This window comes from Salarias fasciatus, chromosome 3, assembly GCF_902148845.1.
Source record: "Salarias fasciatus chromosome 3, fSalaFa1.1, whole genome shotgun sequence".
Lineage (NCBI taxonomy): Eukaryota > Metazoa > Chordata > Actinopteri > Blenniiformes > Blenniidae > Salarias > Salarias fasciatus.
In genome coordinates this window covers 2,904,349-2,921,251 of record NC_043747.1, presented here as the reverse complement: position 1 = coordinate 2,921,251, position 16,903 = coordinate 2,904,349, and the positions used below count along the sequence as shown (strand labels likewise).

At 47.2% G+C, this 16,903-nt stretch overlaps 1 protein-coding gene across 2 annotated transcripts in view; it reads right to left on the bottom strand.

Annotated features, from left to right (window-relative positions):
* Positions 1–2,759: 2,759 nt before the first annotated feature.
* eml3 (EMAP like 3) overlaps positions 2,760–16,903 on the bottom strand; it is a 32,127-nt gene continuing 17,983 nt past the window's right edge. For both annotated transcript variants that reach the window (XM_030088445.1, XM_030088446.1), the window contains 20 exons: positions 15,210–15,320; positions 15,073–15,101; positions 13,921–13,956; positions 13,635–13,755; positions 13,394–13,543; positions 12,415–12,484; positions 12,148–12,258; positions 9,859–9,954; positions 8,349–8,483; positions 8,120–8,258; positions 7,872–8,023; positions 7,680–7,805; positions 7,432–7,563; positions 7,257–7,324; positions 6,776–6,864; positions 5,902–5,999; positions 4,457–4,544; positions 4,277–4,375; positions 3,974–4,104; positions 2,760–3,779 (listed from right to left, as the gene is read on the bottom strand). In XM_030088445.1, coding sequence (XP_029944305.1) covers positions 3,579–3,779; positions 3,974–4,104; positions 4,277–4,375; positions 4,457–4,544; positions 5,902–5,999; positions 6,776–6,864; positions 7,257–7,324; positions 7,432–7,563; positions 7,680–7,805; positions 7,872–8,023; positions 8,120–8,258; positions 8,349–8,483; positions 9,859–9,954; positions 12,148–12,258; positions 12,415–12,484; positions 13,394–13,543; positions 13,635–13,755; positions 13,921–13,956; positions 15,073–15,101; positions 15,210–15,320 — 2,182 coding nt within the window. In that variant the 3' untranslated portion in view covers positions 2,760–3,578. The remainder of the gene's footprint in view (positions 3,780–3,973; positions 4,105–4,276; positions 4,376–4,456; positions 4,545–5,901; positions 6,000–6,775; positions 6,865–7,256; positions 7,325–7,431; positions 7,564–7,679; positions 7,806–7,871; positions 8,024–8,119; positions 8,259–8,348; positions 8,484–9,858; positions 9,955–12,147; positions 12,259–12,414; positions 12,485–13,393; positions 13,544–13,634; positions 13,756–13,920; positions 13,957–15,072; positions 15,102–15,209; positions 15,321–16,903) is intronic.

Genomic DNA, 16,903 nt, shown 5'->3' with positions numbered 1-16,903 from the left:
AATGCTGATTAATTTTTTTTTTAAAAATATCTCAGTAAAAAGGCTAAATTCCAACTTAAAACTCTATAAATAATATAAATCCTATAAATAATATTTTTATTTATTTTGAATATGCATAAAAAGTCATTGAAGTGAATAATACAAATATCAACATTACACAAATCAAAATTCTACATGATCGTCTGGACGCCAGACTTAGGAAAAAGTCTTGAAACAGTCAGAAAGTTCTCACCAAAATAAAACTTACAATTAAGAGGGAAAAAATTCAAATTGTGAGAAAAAAATGTAAAAAAAAGTCCAGATCACGTTTAGGAATTAGGGCAAAAAGTTAAAAAATGTCTGAAAGACAAAGTTTTTCTAAAATATCCTCCCCCCAAAAAAAATATGAAATTAGTGAAATTCAAGTTAGAATTTGGAGGAAAGACCCCAAAAGTTAGAAATTAAGGTGAATTGTGAGAATAAGGTCAGAAGAAACTGCCTGAATGTTCAGTTCAAAGATACACATCAAAATTTAAGGTCAGAATTCTGAGGAAAAAAGCTGAGAATACATCTAAAATGTAGAGGAAAGAGTCAATAATATGATTTTAATCTCAGGACTGAGTGAAAAATGAAAATTGTAACAAAGTTTAATCTCAATATTAAAACAAAAATCAGTATAAACTACATTTTCCAGCTGGGATCAGACAAAGATCATGTCAGTGAGCTCTGGTTTATTACTCGGTATGTTCAGTAAATACACTCAAGAATCCTGGGTCTGTTTCAGTTTCCAGATGAAAGCATCGATCAGGGTCACTCATCAATAATAACCATGTTTTCATGCCGTTATAAGAAATCCTGGACGAATCAATCCATCTCAGTGATCACATCTCTTTTCTGCAGTAAAATAGTGTGATATGATATAAAGAACTGTTCTCATTTGTTTGATAAAGAGTCAGACCCCGAGGTGATCGATATCACAGTTCTAACGCTTTATTGATCCATGGAAACGCTTCCTGTGCAGTTCCTCTTGAGGCCCACAGGGGGCGCTGCAGCTCTGCACACTCTGGAACAGTTTGTGCTGGTCTGGAGGACTGAGGAGCATTTTTCAGACACAAAAACAAAAGAACTCGCTTCCTGGATAATTACAAATTTTCTGTTCTTTCTTTGTATTTCTATGTTTTATCTTTATAATAAAATATGTGTGTCGTGTCTCATATCATCAGTATCTTCACACATAAAACTGATCTTAAGATATGTGATTCAGATGGTATTAATGACATGTTTTCTTCAGGTGTTCTCAGATATAATTAAATGACTTTTATCAGGGTATAAACCTGACTCTTCTCCTGGACAGAGAGCGCAGATGTTGTTCCTGCCACGCATCCAGCTTGGGGGTTAGACAATAAACAAACACACACACACACACACACACACATTATATATATATATACATATATGTATATATATATATATATATATATATATATATATATATATATATATATATATATATATATATATATATGTACACATATATGTATATATATATATATATATATATATATATATATATATATATATATATATATATATATATATATATTATATACATACACACACGCACACACATATTCACTGACATGATATAAGTACTATTACTTGTAAAGGAAAAATACATTTTCATTTTTTTTCAAAATTCTACTGATAAATCCTCTGAAACCATGACGCTGAATCCATCCCTTTAATTTTCAATATTTAAAGTCCTGACGTATTAAAAGTTGACAGTAAACACGTCGTGTTGTTCCGTTTCTGTAACTCAGCTGAACCTCAGATGACATTTTAAGGTCACTTCATTTAGGAAACCAGGATATTTAATCCTTTATGGAGCTTTTGTTCAAATATGTGAAAATAATTGAAACGCTCAGATTCTGTGACAGAATATTTAAACACCCACTTATTCTTATTCACAACCTTTTGAAAGTTCAACTTCAAAGGAATAATAGTAAATTAAACTATATTCATGAGTTGTAATATTCATGAAAATGTAAACCTCACTTAAGTTCTATCATTGCGATCATCAGACAGTTCGAGCCTTCCTGGAAACAATGATGTTTTCTACCAGGGTTATGATGTTATTGTCAGTTTTAAAGAAATAATCTGTAATCTCAGTAACCGTCTACCTGGGACAGTCGAGTTCCTCTGGAGGTTTTCAGGCTGCATGTGGTTCTTTAATCGCTCTGAATTTCAGAAAGTAAGTGAATGATTTGTTTAACCTCTACAGTTAGAACCTCAGATGAACTGGGACTCTTCTTGTTCTCAAATGTTCTGCTTGTATGTTTTTTTGACATGTTCCTCCTGCATGTTCTCCCTACGTTCTGACTACACTGACTTCCAAAGGTGTTCTTCATCATTCAAGCAGATATCAGAGATTTGATTCAGGTGCTGAAAACCGAGTTATGAAGTGTAAAGTGTGTGAGAGTTTGAAATGTGACACTGATCAACCAGATGGAGACTCTTCAAGTTTAAATGTGGACCAAAACTTTGGATAAAGGGGAAAAATGCAGGTTTAAAGTCGATACGGTCAAAGACGAACACCAACACGTCGTCGGCATAAAGTGAAAGTTGAGCCTGAAGCCTGCTGAGGATGTTCCAGTGTGAATGTTGAACGATCTCCAGCAGATGGAACGGGCTTCAGGAGCTGATGCAGACAAAGGAGATGAGAACCATGAACAGAGCGCTGCAGGTGGAGGTGAGTGAAGGTGCGTCCATCGAAGCAGGAGTCCAGTCTTCACGTTTTTATTGAGAGCTTTGACTGATACATCACAGTATTGGTTTAAATACACGCAGAACTGTGTAATGATTTTCAAGTGTACTGATCTGTGGGTTACTTTGAGCTGCTGAACGGGCCGGTCACAGTCTGAAGGCATGAGGAGCAGTGACACACGGGGTCCAGTACGATGAGCAGATCTGTCCAGAAAAGAAGCCGAAAGCAACTGGCGGGGACTTCCAAAAGTGGGCTCAGCCCTCAGTGTCGACTGACAGGTTCAGTCCTGTCAGGATTCTTTTGTCCTGCAATGTTTTTCTTCGCATTCAAGGTTTTTGAATGATTTCAATAAGACAGGGACCTGGCTTCAATGACGAGAGCCTGCGAGTCAGAACCGAGGGCAAACAAACCCTCAAACCGACAGATGGACAAATCAGAGTAACGAATTCAGACATTTACAAGTTTGATTAGGACTGCACAAATACACAGACAAACTGAGTCTCATTCTCTCGCTCACACACACACACACACACACACACACACACACACAGAGCTCTGGACTTGTATAAATCTGAAATGACATAAAGCTTATTTTGAAAACTTTCATGTTGCTCATTGTACAAAATCTCATGTGTCAGCGAGCCGTGAAGCAGCTTCAGCATCAGCCGATCAAACACTGCTTACAAAATACTCAGAGTATATTAAAAAAAACAACAAAAAAGAGTCTTGATTTGTGGTAAACAGGAAGTAGTGAGACATAGGAATGTCCACCGGGAGCGGCGAGGCCCTGTGCCTTGCTCGGTCCAGTTTTCACCAGGATGTGATGGGCCTGCTCTCAGCAGGCGCCGGGCTCCGGGGAGGAGGTGGAGGAGGAGGCGGAGGCGGAGGCGGAGGCCAGCCGCTCCCTGCTGTCCAGCACCCTCCACTGCAGGATGCAGGTGTCCTTCCCGCCGATGGACAGCAGGTGGGAGTCGCTGTGGGTGAAGCAGACGTTGGTGACGTGGCTGCCGTGGCCGTCGTACCGGTGACTGGGCGCCTGAGGGGAGGAGCAGGTTAGGATTTTCAATTTAAAAGGTTTAAAGATTAACTAATGCTGCAATTCTAACAAATAATTTAAATTCAATTGTGAATTTAAATTATTTGTCAAAACTGGTCTGATCTCCAAACAGGTTCTTTCAAAATAAAGTGCCATGGCGCCCTCTGGTGGGCGTTGGGAGTCAGTGGCGGTACCTTGAGCTTGGGGCAGGGGTACTGGAAGAGGTGCACCTTGCAGAAGTCGTCGGCCACGGCCACCACCCTCTCGCTGTGGGAGCGGCACAGCGCGTTGATGTCCGTGCCGTCGGAGCCCTCCAGCCACACACCTGAGCGACAGCACCGGTTCAGCGGGGCAGCCCGACCTGTGATGCTGCCTCCGCCGTACCACACACATGTTGGCCTGAACTTAACGTCAATAGTGTAAACTAAGCCTGCAGCAGAGCCTTTGGAAAGTGAATTTGGGTGAAGTTTGAGGTGTTCAGGAAGTGTGTTTGTCACCCATGACGTGGAATCCCAGCACACACGTGTACGAAGCCCACTCCCTGTCTTTGCTCTCGAAGCGGTTCCTCAGCAGCTTGCAGCCCGACGCGATGTCCCCTGGAACGACACGCGTCAGGACCCGCGTTCAGCTGACCTCTGACCTCTGTGTGTGTGTGTGTGTGTGGTTGTGCTGCTCACAGTAGAGGATCTCGTAGTCTCCTGAGTTGGACATGATGTACTTTCCGTCTTTGGACCAGTCGAGGTGAGTGATGAAGCTGGAGTGACCCTGAGAGGAGAAACAACATCAGAAACAACTACAGAACAAGAACAGGAAAAAATATAAAGAATAGAAACAGTACAAACATCTTAAAGGGATCCTTCAACATTCTGGCAAATTGGCCCATTTAGCGCAATTCCTTAGTCATTTCGAACAGCATGCTGACTTTTTTTGTGAGGGCGAGCTGTTGTTTATTCAGAGGCGAGTCGGGGAGACGGACACAATGGAAGTGGATGGTATTTTTGTTCCCCCTCGTCAAACTCACACAATCCAACAACCCCAAAACACTTTGGTGGACACGTTATAATCCACACATTCACTACGCTGTGAAATATTAATGCAAAATGACCAGATTGAGTTGTTTATGTGAAGATTGCTAAGACGGAACTACTTACTAAACATGGCGTCTGGGCGTAGTGATCTCAAAAGAAAAAGTAGTTCCCAGTATTTGCTTCAGTGTCGTAACGCTACAATATTATTTGTTGGTGTTCCACAGCGTAGTGAATGTACGGATTATAACGTGTCCACCAAAGTGTTTTGGGGTTGTTGGATTGTGTATTTGATGAGTTTGACGAGGGGGAACCAAAATACCGTCCACTTCCATTGTGTCCGTCCTGAAAATCTTCCTCGACTCACCTCTGAATAAACAACAGCTCGCCCTCAGTAAAAAAAGTAAGTATACTGTTCGAAATGACTAAAGAATTGGGCTAAATGGGCCAATTTGCCAGAATGATGAAGTATCCCTTTAGGCTTAATTCAGATTCCTGTCAAGGAATCCGTATTCAACTGTTTTCAGTTTTACATCTAAAACAGATAAAATGTTGCAAAAGTTAAAATTAAAAAAATTATAAATTAAAGAAATAATGAAATTGAAAAACCAGGGAAAAAACAGCAAAACAGGAAAAACAGCAAAAATCACTTAAAGTAATTTATCAAAATCAATAACAGAAAAGAAAAAAAAGTACAAGTAAAATACTTCTCTTCAAAAAGTGAAAAAAAAAAGATTTTTTTACCCATTCAATAAACATCAAACATTCTGGCAGATTTCAAAGACATGTTATTTAATAAAGCTGGAATTTTAGCTCATTTAGCTCGTTATCGACTGGCCAGGATGCTCAGCATGAAGCCGTGAGCTAATCTAACAGTTAAACTACAGTTTGATATGACTTCGCTGTGTAAATATATTAATGGACAATTTAAGAGCGAAAAGAAGCTTTTTGAACTCTTCTAATAGTTTGGCTCAGTCCCTCCATGAATACTTGAAAATGTATTGAACCTGAGTTTTGTTCATCTTTAAGATATTTTGGTTTTAACCAGAGTCTCTCTTCAAATCGAACACACTGCAGCAGAAGGTGTCCTCACTCACGTTACACCGGCCGAAGCGGCTGTACCTCCGGCCGCTCTCCGTCACGCTGTAGATGTAGATGAAGTTGTCGTGAGATCCGACCGCTAGAAAGCTTCCGTCTGTGAAGACAGGAGGGATGAACGCAGCGCTTCAGGATCCTCTGAGTTCACTTCCACTCACAGTGGAAACTCTGAGGAACCTTCAGGTTTCTGTGGACTCATGGAGCTGAAGGGGGTTGATTTTCTCTCATGTCGCTGAGCTGCACAGCTGCTGTCTCTCCACCCTGCATTGTGCTTTAGCATTAGCACTGCGTAAAGCACAGTCACTCTTTGACTGAACTCCTGTTTACTGAAGGAAAGCTTTAGCAGCACTTCTTCTAGAAAGCTGGCTTCATGGTGCAGCGTTTACTCATTATTCAGCCATCACAATCCACCATGGACCATGGTGAAGTCATAGTGAGGTCATAATGAGGTCATGGTGAAGTTATAACGAGGTCATGATAATGTCATATTAAGGTCAGGATGATGTCATATTAAGGTCATGGTGAAGTTATAATGAGGTCACAATGAGGTCATGGTTCTGTCATATTGAGGTCACATGGTGATGTCATATTAAGATCACGATGATATCATAATGATGTCATATTAACACCATGGTGAAGTCATATTGAGGTAAAAGTGATGTCATATTAAGATTACAGTGATGTCATATAACGTCGTGGTGAAGTCACAATGATGTCATGGTGATGCCATATTAAGGTGATGGTGATGCCATATTAAGGCGATGGTGAGGTCATATTAAGGTCACGGTGATGTCATATTAATGTCATGGTGATGCCATATTAAGGTGATGGTGAGGTCATATTAAGGTCACGGTGATGTGGATGAGCACAGACCTGGTGAATATCTCATGACGGACAGCTGCTCGTTCCCATCGGTGAACTCTGACACCACCTCCTTGGTCAGGAGGTCCAACACCACCCACCTGGCAGTGAGACAGGAAGACACGGAGTAATCTGATTACCACTGGCAGGTAATAATTCACCTCTCGGTGTGGAAACTGAGACCCACAAATAAGAGGTGATGGTGGCTCCATCATCTCAAAGAATATAAGCACTAGATTACAGCTTTGAGCTGATAATATAAATGCTAATGGAACTTAAGCCGACCTATTAATGTGCACATATGTGGATTATGGTGCTGTTGCTGCGACTGTCAGGTTTAGAAAGAGAAGCTACATGCTAATGCTAATGTCACAAAGAGGACATGTGGACTAAATCAGTTCAGGATTAATGAGAAGCTCCTCCTCTGGTGACGACATGGCTTCATGAAGACGGACGCTAACGCTAACAGCTAGCACAGTGACTGTTTCTTTACCTCCCTGTGCTGAGGCCGACTGAAACCACCGAACCGTTCGGACAGAAGTCAGCACACAGACCGTATTCCTGAAAAACAGAGGGAGAGAGAGAGTGAGACAGACTGAGGGAGAGAGAGAGAGAGAGAAAGAGAGAGAGAGAGAGAGAGAGAGAGAGAGAGAGAGAGAGAGCAGTACCTCCAGAATGAGGCTCCAGTCCAGTTTGTGTTCCTCAGTGTTCCACAGACAGACCTGTCTGTCATGACCACAGGTCAGGAAGATGTTCTGAGAGGGATGAGTGGACAGACCCCACATCTCATCCACATGGCCCTGACACACACACACACACACACACACACACACACACACACACACACACACTCATCAGCATCATCTTTAGGACACAGCGGCGGTCTGCTGGCGCCCCCTGCAGGCTCACACCCTACCTGCACGATGGCCACGAAGCCGTCAGAGAAGCTCCCTCTCAGGATGGCGTTCCTCGTCGTGCCCACCAGCAGCTCCCCGTCCTCCATGTCCGCCAACGTGCGGACCGCCCCGAAGTTCTCTGGGATCTGGGCAGAGGATCTGGTTAATGAGCCACACACACACACAGACGCGCACACACACCTCACACACACCTCACACTCTCTCTCCGGCGCCAGGTCGGCGCTCCAGCGGATGATCTTGCGGTCCTTCCCTCCCCCGCTGAGCAGAGCGCCGCCCTGCAGGGGGCACAGGGTGAACACGCTGCCCTCGTGAGCTTTGGTCTGACGCATGATCTGGAACGTCTCTGCAAGACAGGAGGAAGACCACCTGGTTCGATCCACCAAAGCAAGTTGGAGGTACCATCAGGGTTCAGAGCTGCGACTGAATGATGCCCCCTGACCTTTGGCCCCTTTCCCCAGGGTCTTGATGTCTGCGGCCGACTTGCCCCAGGTCAGGATGTTGCCCTCGGAGTCCCCGGTCAGGACGTCCCCCGTCAGGCTGAAGATGAAGCACTGGATGAACTTGGGCTTCTTGTATTTCTGTGAAGGACAGGGATGGCGTTGTGGGGTCAGGGGTCAACCCGGCCCCGGCCCAGTGGGACGTGCGGCGGACGCGGACGCCGGCCTCACCCCGAAGATGCCCTGCTTCTTGGTGAACTGGCCGGCGCTGAGCGTCCAGAAGTAGACGTGGGACTTGCCGCAGGTGATGATGTTGGAGCTGTCGTCGGGGTTGAACTCCACCGCGAACACCGCCTCGTTGGTGCTCTGGACAGACGGCAGGACGGACAGGACCGGGTCAGCCCGACAGGACCGATCGACCTCTGACCTCACCGCTACTTCAGGACCAATCAGATGTAAACCCTGCTGAACTACTCAAGTTCATGTTTTCTTCTTCATTTTCACTCTTTCTGATCTTGTCCTGTGGGCCGTGATGGAGCCCTGTGGCGGGCTGCTGTTGGTCCACGGGCCTTAGGATGACCTTTAAGTTGACTTGCGGTGTGTGTCGTCTCACACACACACTGGGAGTGTGTTGGAACAGAACAGCAGCGTCACGTCGGAACACAAAAGCTCCATTCATGGCGGCGGTGGAGCATATGGACGGTTCCACTGCACCGGGCAGGGAGGGGGGCAATCATCCTGACACACACACACACACACACACACACACACACACACACACACACACACACACACACACACACACACACACACACACACACACACAGGATGAAACATTTACATGGTTGCCATGGCGGCCGGGCTGGAACCGCCTCAGGGAAGCGGGGGTGTTGGGGGATCAGAGTGGAGACCCCACAAGTCTGTGAAGACACCGCTGAGCATGCTGGGAGTTTCCCCGCTATGCAGAGACAAACCTCCCACCCCACCCCCCCACCCCTCCGTTACATAATGTGTGTGTGCGTGTGTGTGACGTGAAGCTGCGCACCACCAGGCTTAGACCGGTTCCTTAAGATTTAAACCGCTTCCTACAGGTTCCTACAGGTTCAGACCAGTTCCTACAGGTTCAGACCGGTTTCTACAGGTTCAGACCAGTTCCTACAAGTTCAGACCGGTTTCTAGAGGTTTAGACTGGTCCCTACTTTTTCAGACCAGTTCCTACAGGTTCAGACCGGTTTCTACAGGTTCAGACCCGTTTCTACAGGTTCAGACCCGTTTCTAGAGGTTTAGACTGGTTCCTACAGGTTCAGACTGGTTCCTAGGGGCTGGGACTGGTTCCTCCAGGTTTCTACAGGTTCAGACCGGTTCCTCCAGGTTCTTAAAGGTTGAGACCGGGTCAGACCCGCTCCCCTCACGTATAAAAGTCCATCCTGACAGTTCAGCTGTTGAAACACAGTCTGACCCTGAAACGGTCCAGGAGACATTGTCCGTGACTTTCAGGACCTGTGGAGCCTCAAACTGACACAGAGAAGACGACCGAGCGGGGATCAGGTCCAGTTGGCGGCCCAGATTTGCAGATAGATGTGATGATGAGGAGAGACGGCTAGCAGAGCCAATGAGGTGAAAGCAGACGACAGCCAGTCTGTCAAAGTGTCACGGAGGCCCCGCCCTCAGTCCTGACCACAACTCTTCAGTCAGCCTGCAGACCTCAGACCTGATCCCAGACCTGGATCTGATACCTCACCTTGACCTCGGCGTGCTTGGTGCCCTTGGTGGCGTCCCACACAGACAGCATGTGCTCGTTGGAGTCGTCGATCACACACAGGAAGGCCCCCGAGTCCTGAAACACACACGGCAACGTCAGCGAGTGTGTGTGTATGCGTGTGTGTGTGTGTGTGTGTGTGTGTGTGTGTGTGTGTGTGTATGTGTGTGTCTGTGTATGTGAGTGTAGCGGAGGAATCCCGGTCGGGATTAGGACTAGTTCTGGAATTATGAATTGTCGGTAACACTTTACTTGAAGCCCCCCTGCATAACACATTATAAGTACATTTATAAAGCATTATGATGCCATTATAACACGTGTAGCTACAGTTATAAACACTCATAAATGATCACAACACCAGGACCGAACCCTAACCCTAACCCTATGCTGTAGAGTGGGTTATAAAGCATTGTGATCATGTATGAGTGATTATAACTACTTATAATGTGTTATACCGGGTGCTTCAAGTAAAGTGTTATCAAATTGTCTTCTGTTCATGTCCGGTGTGTCGGCCAGAACACCACTTGCGGCCACTACTGGGGTGAAGAGTAATGAGGAGGCAGGTTGCAGGTGAACAAAGGGTTTTACTCACAGCTCATAGTTCATCATACAAACTGTACAAACAGCGTGACATATACACCTCTGGCGTGACATATACACCTCTGGCGTGACATATACACCTCTGGCGTGACATATACACCTGTGGCGTGACATACACACCTCTGGCGTGACATACACACCTCTGGCGTGACATACACACCTCTGGCGTGACATATACACCTGTGGCGTGACATACACACCTCTGGCGTGACATACACACCTCTGGCGTGACATACACACCTCTGGCGTGACATACACACCTGTGGCGTGACATACACACCTCTGGCGTGACATACACACCTCTGGTGTGACATATACACCTCTGGTGTGACATACACACCTCTGGTGTGACATACACACCTCTGTGAGCAGCACTGCAGGGGACAGTATTGTCTCCCTTCCTCTTCACACTATACACATCTGACTTTGCATATAAATCTGCAGCCTGCCACATCCAGAAGTCCTCTGATGATACGGGAGTGGTGGCAGGTGTGGGAGGAGGGGATGAGAGGGAGAACAGGGAGGTCATCTCCTCTTTTACTGAATGGAGCAGGAGCAGTGGTCTGATCCTCAACACCTCCAAGACCAAGGAGATGATCACTGACTTTAGCAGGAAGCCCTCCCATCGGCCTGTCATCATTACTGGTGAGGAGACTGAGGTGGTGCGCAGTTCCAGGTACCTGGGAGTCCATTTGGACGATGAACTGGACCGGTCCGTACAGGCAGACGCCGAGTACAAGAAAGGACAGACTCGGCTTTACTTTCTGCGCAGGCTGAGATCTTTTGACGTGTGCAGTGAGATGCTCTACATCTTTTATCAGTCTGTGGTGGCTAGTGCGTTGTTCTTTGGGGTGGTTTGTTAGGGTGCAATATGACCCAGAGGGACAGCAACCGGCTGGATAAGCTGATTAAGAGGTTTGTGTCAGTGTTGGGGAGGAAGGTGGACTCAGTGGGAGTGATGCTCGAAAGGAGAATGAAGGCTGTAATGCAGGGCATCCTTGGAAACACAAAACATCCACTGCATGCGACACTATCCGCTCAGCAAAGTCAGCTCAGTAAAAGGTTTCTTTGTATGAGCAGCAGGATGGAGTGTTTTAGAAAATCATTTCTTCCCTCAGCTATAAGACTGCAGAACAACTCTGTTTGAACATGTGCATTTTACTACCATTGCTGGTAACTTTTAATCTGTCCCTTTTATATGTTTGTCTGTATGAGTCTTTTATCTGTATAAATGTGTGACGACTCAGACACCTGAATTTCTCCTACGTGGGATTATTAAAGTATCTATCTATCTATCTATCTATCTATCTATCTATCTATCTATCTATCTATCTATCTATCTGTATCGTGAGCGTGGGTGTGTGTGTGTGGTTTTTTGTCAATGACGCACACAGTCTATCGATCCCTCACCCCGTGCACTGCTGCTCTTGTCTTGTCGGCACTGAGCGACAGGTGTGGAGGGGGGCGTGGCGGCCAGACGGCGTGACATATACACCTCCGTGAACTATAACCCCGTGTGGCAACTAAATACATTTACTCCAGACATATGCAAACTATAAACAAAGTTCGTGGCCTTTTCTACAGTGTGTGTGACAGGAAGTGAAGAAGCTGTTATTGTGACTGTATCGGCTCCATTGAATCCACCAGAGGAAGCGTCGGGGACCGACTCACCGCCACGGAGAAGGCCACCGAGCCGACGCCCCTCTGGAAGGCTCCCAGGCCGATCTGCTGCAGGGTGACCAGCGTGGACGAGTCCCAGATGTGAACACAGGGCTGCAGGGGCTGCACGCACACACACACACACACACACACACACACACACACACACACACACACACACACACACACACACACACACACACACACACACACAGGAGATATACTCTATGATAATGCGGCTCCTGTAAATCGCCCGGTGCGTCTGACGGCGGCGGTCACCTTCCCGTCTTTGTCCACGCCGGCCATCTGACCCGACGCCACCCGGACCTTATCAGGATGGACGGTGAGGCTGAAGAGAAGAGGGGGGACTGGATCAATGGTTTATTTACTGTACAGTGTCCAGAAAATGAGCTGTGAGGTTTGAATTGATGTCTCTGTGAAAACCCCGAACAGGCCCCGCCCCCTTCATTTGGTCCAGATCAGAACCACATTCCCAACTGTTTTTCATTTGTTTATTTTTCCAAAGTTAAATGAAATTTAGAATAATTTTTTTGTCAGACAGACCAAAGTCACAATGCTGACAGAATTCTAATCTTTTTCCCAGAATTCCCAGCTTCTCTCAGTAGGATTTAAATCAGTGTCCCGCCTGTTTTCTGTCAAGATTCAAACTTTTCAAACTTCACAGTTCCTGTTTTACTTCTTCTCCTTCTGAACATTTGCCAGAATGTTTAATGAAACCAAATAAAGTCACAAATCAAATCAGAAATATGACTTTTCTCAAAGATAACGTCAACAGTCAGACCCAAAACCTGCTTTTTCCTACATACCTTCTCTTTTTCCTGAAGCTTTCTGGAAATGAGAATTCTGACTTTTTCATTTGAAACTAAAATAAAGTTGGAATTCTGAGAAAAGAGATTCGAATCCTTAAAAGACAGGTCAATAAACCTCCAGCTGCTTCTCCACCACTGCAAATAACTGACAGAACTCCCGATCGCTCTGCTGAGTCTTCCTGTGGAAGCTCCCGGCCTGCTTTTATTGTGAAGGGTCTGGGAGTGAGTCACTTCCTGCCTCTGGGAAGGCTTTCCCAGCCACGCTCCATTTGTCACCTGTAGTGTGTGACCGCGCCGTGATTGGCCGGTCGGAGCGGTTCAGGGACGTGTGTCGACACACCGCCGGCGGAACGGCGGGAAGAGCGCCGGCACACACCTGCAGCACGGGTCGGTGTGTGTGAGTGTGTGTGTGTGTGTGTGTCACTGACCAGCGGACGCAGTCGGTGTGTCTGCGGTAGTGCCGCTGTGTGCGGCTGTTGATGTGATAGAGCACGACCACACAGGCGATGAAGTACACCGCCTCGCCTGTCGGCAGGAAGTACAGGTTGGCCCGACAGTCCCGCCCCCGGTACCCATACCTGGAGGTCGGGTCAAGGTCACGACCCTGATCCAGCAGCAGGATGGAGGCATGAGGGATGGGGGGGTGAGGGATGAACGGTGGAAGGATACACCCAGTCCAGCTCCAGCCTCTGGGACGGAGGCTCCATCTTCAGCTCCTCGTAGTTCTGGATGTTGGACGGGACGTACATGGTGATGGGCCGGCCCCGGATGAACATCTTGATGGACTGTCCTGGAGCACACACACACCTGCCTCACATCATCTTCCTCACGTCATCCTCAGACCTGAACTCCTTCAGTCTACAGCTCCTGCAGGTCCAGCGTATTGTCCTGAGTTCCTGCGGTCTCACTGAGCAGCAGCGCCACCCTCAGGATGTGGGGTGAACAGCAGGCCTACCTTGACCGTAGGTTCCCCTCCTGGAGCCGGAGGAACCTGCAGCCACAAGAACACCGGGTCACAACAGAGCACACTGGAGAGCGGCGCAGCAGGAGGGTGAAAAAGCAGGAGGAGTGAGACATCAGGAGTGACACGTCGGACCAGAGATCAATAAAGCTGATTAGTTCTTTTATAAAGTAGGTCATAAAATGATTTAAAGAATTATTAAATTAATTGACCCAATCCATAAATTACATGTAAATATATAATGATAACAATGGCACGTTTTGGTATTAATGGAGATTCTCCAGTCTGCTCTATATTTTCAGAAGGAGCCAGTTTCTAATCTGACTTTACTAAAATCAGGACGTCAAACACGAGTTTTATTCTTTTCTTTTAAAATTCCTGAACCATCAGGCTGCCAAACAAACAATAACAGAAGATTCTCTGCATCTTTTTTTCCTTTTACAGTTTTAATTTCAATACTTATCCAGTATCAGTTTCTATATTTCTTTTTTTATTGAAAAAAAAAAAGGCATTTCTTTTTTTTACTGCCTGAAACACAAATTCCACAGACTGGAAGCGTTTTACGATGAAGTGAGCAGACCCTCTTCTTTCCCTCCTTGTGACGAGGCAGAGCGGAGAGTCTTCCTCTTTACTGCCACAGTAAAACTAACGCTGCAGCTCCTCGCTCCCTCCTCTCAGCAGAAACACGCTGGGAAAATCTCTGAAAAGTCACTTTCTCTCCAGAACCCGCCGAGAAGCGTCTGACGGCAGCTGGGAACTATTTTCAGACTGTAACTCCCAGATCGCTGTGGAGCAGCGGGAATGAGGATCGACCACAGCCCAGCGGCCGCCGCCGCTTCACCACAGGCACGCTCTGGGAGGAGGCCCGCCGGCGGCGAGCCAGAGGCGGCGTGACGCTGGGACGGCTCCCCGGACCACGTGAGCGCCGTCGCCGAGGGCGTCTGGACTGCGGTTGGATTTTTGTTCCTTTACTTTGAAAAGATTGGTTCTGTTGATCGATGAACGTCTCTGAATTAGCGGAATCTTTTCTGTGCCTTTATTCACCTTTCATGTTCGACCTGTGGGTTCGGACGGCTAAGAAATACAAAGGAAACGCGTTCAGCCTGCTGCAGGCGAAGCGGCGGCGGCGGCGGCGCCGGTCCTCACCTGCGCTGGACATCAGGTCCTTGGCCCGGCTGTGGAGAGGAGAGACAGGAAGTGAGAGAGAGCAGAGCAGCCGACTGTCCGCCAGGCCGGAGTCCAGCGGCGTGCTGGAAAAAGTGAGCGGCGGCGGCGGGGCTCACTTCTCCAGGCTGGGCGAGCGGGCGAGCAGGTTAGCCGAAGACGCCGCCTTCTTGTCCAGACGCTTCCTCTGACTGTCCTGGCCCGCCAGCTTCTCGCTGTTCCTTCGAACCCTGAGGCACCACAGGAGGAATCCGTCACGCCGGAGCCGACCCCGAGGGGAATCAGGGCCGGACCCGACCCCGACCCCGAGGGGAACGAGTCCCGGACCTGACCCCGACCCCGAGGGGAATCAGGAACGGACCCGACCCCGAGGGGAACGAGTTCATACCCGCCCCCGAGGGAAATGAATCGACGGGAGGGTTCAGGATCTGTTAGCGGGTTCAGCCCAGGCCCCGGTCACACCGCATTCCGAGGAAAACACATCTAGTGCAGCGACTCCGAGTGGGATCATCACACTGACTGTCAACTCTAAAACGACCAAGTCCAGGAGACCAGAACCAGGACCAGAGCTTCCAACATCAACTAGCCTTTCCAGAAATTCTCACCATATCAGCCATAACTTTATGAGCACCGACAGGTGACGTGAGCTGATGCATTATGAGCAAACAGATAATAATATATTTTAAAAAAGGTAAAATGTGACAATCTGAAAGAGTTTGACTAGATGGTTTAATGACGCCTTCCAAACCGCAGCTCTTGTGGTCTCATGGTGGACTCCCCCTCACTGGGCCTGAAGGATCTGCTGCTCACAGATTGTGTTTCAGTCCAGACCTTCATGGATCAGGACTGTTTTAGCAGAAAACTGGACCGGCACCAACTCAGGTCATAATGGTACCAGATCAGTTCTTGTCTGGTTTTGAACTAGTTTCTGTTTGGTCTGCATTGATTTTGAACTGCTTTCTTTCTGGTTTGAACTGGTTCTTGTCTGGTTTGAACTGGTTTCCATCTGGTTTGAACTGGTTTCTGTCAGGTCTGAGTCGGTTTAGAACTGGTTTCTAACTGATTTCTGTCTATTTTGAAGTGGTTTTGAACTGATGAGCCACAGATTGCTGGATTTGTTGTGTTTGTTGATCTGGTTCTAAACCTTCTTTGCGTTTCAGTTTCCCAGCAGTACGGCTTCTGATCAGATTCGATGCCGGGACGCTCCGTTTCCAGACTAATGACAGCATTAATGTGAGAAACAGTCCAGGAATTTCAAAGACCTGATGTGGAAACTGCCTAACACTAACAAGACTAAAAAAAATGTTTCCTGCGAAAGCAGTTTGCATGCCTGAGCTCAGAAACGGAATTTAGATGCCAATCAGAGCGTCTGAAGGCAGATTTCATCTGGCTGTGTATCTGAAGGCTTCTTGTGACACGCCTCGTTTCCTGATGACTCTCTTCTCTACGAGAAGCCTCGGCGTTTCTACGTCACCGGGCTCAGACGGAGGAACTGAAACCGGACCGCTCACTGCTTCCTCTCGCCCAGCGAGCGCCAGGTCTCTCTGGTTTCTCGGATCAGCCGAGGCTCTGCCGCATGTGTTTCCCCCACCAGAAATGAAGCGGCGTTCCGGCGCACGGCGGGTTAAAGAGAGCTTACCGCTCTGCTCATGCAAACAGTCATCAAAGGGTTAAAGGTGCAGAGCGACCCGCCTCATGCTGGGAAGGTGTTAGGAGAGGGTTGAGTGGGCCGGAAAGGAAACCCCGAAGGCAGCGGCTGCAGGGCGAATCAGAGAGAGGGTGAGAGCTGATTGGTCCAGAGAGGGAGAGGAGG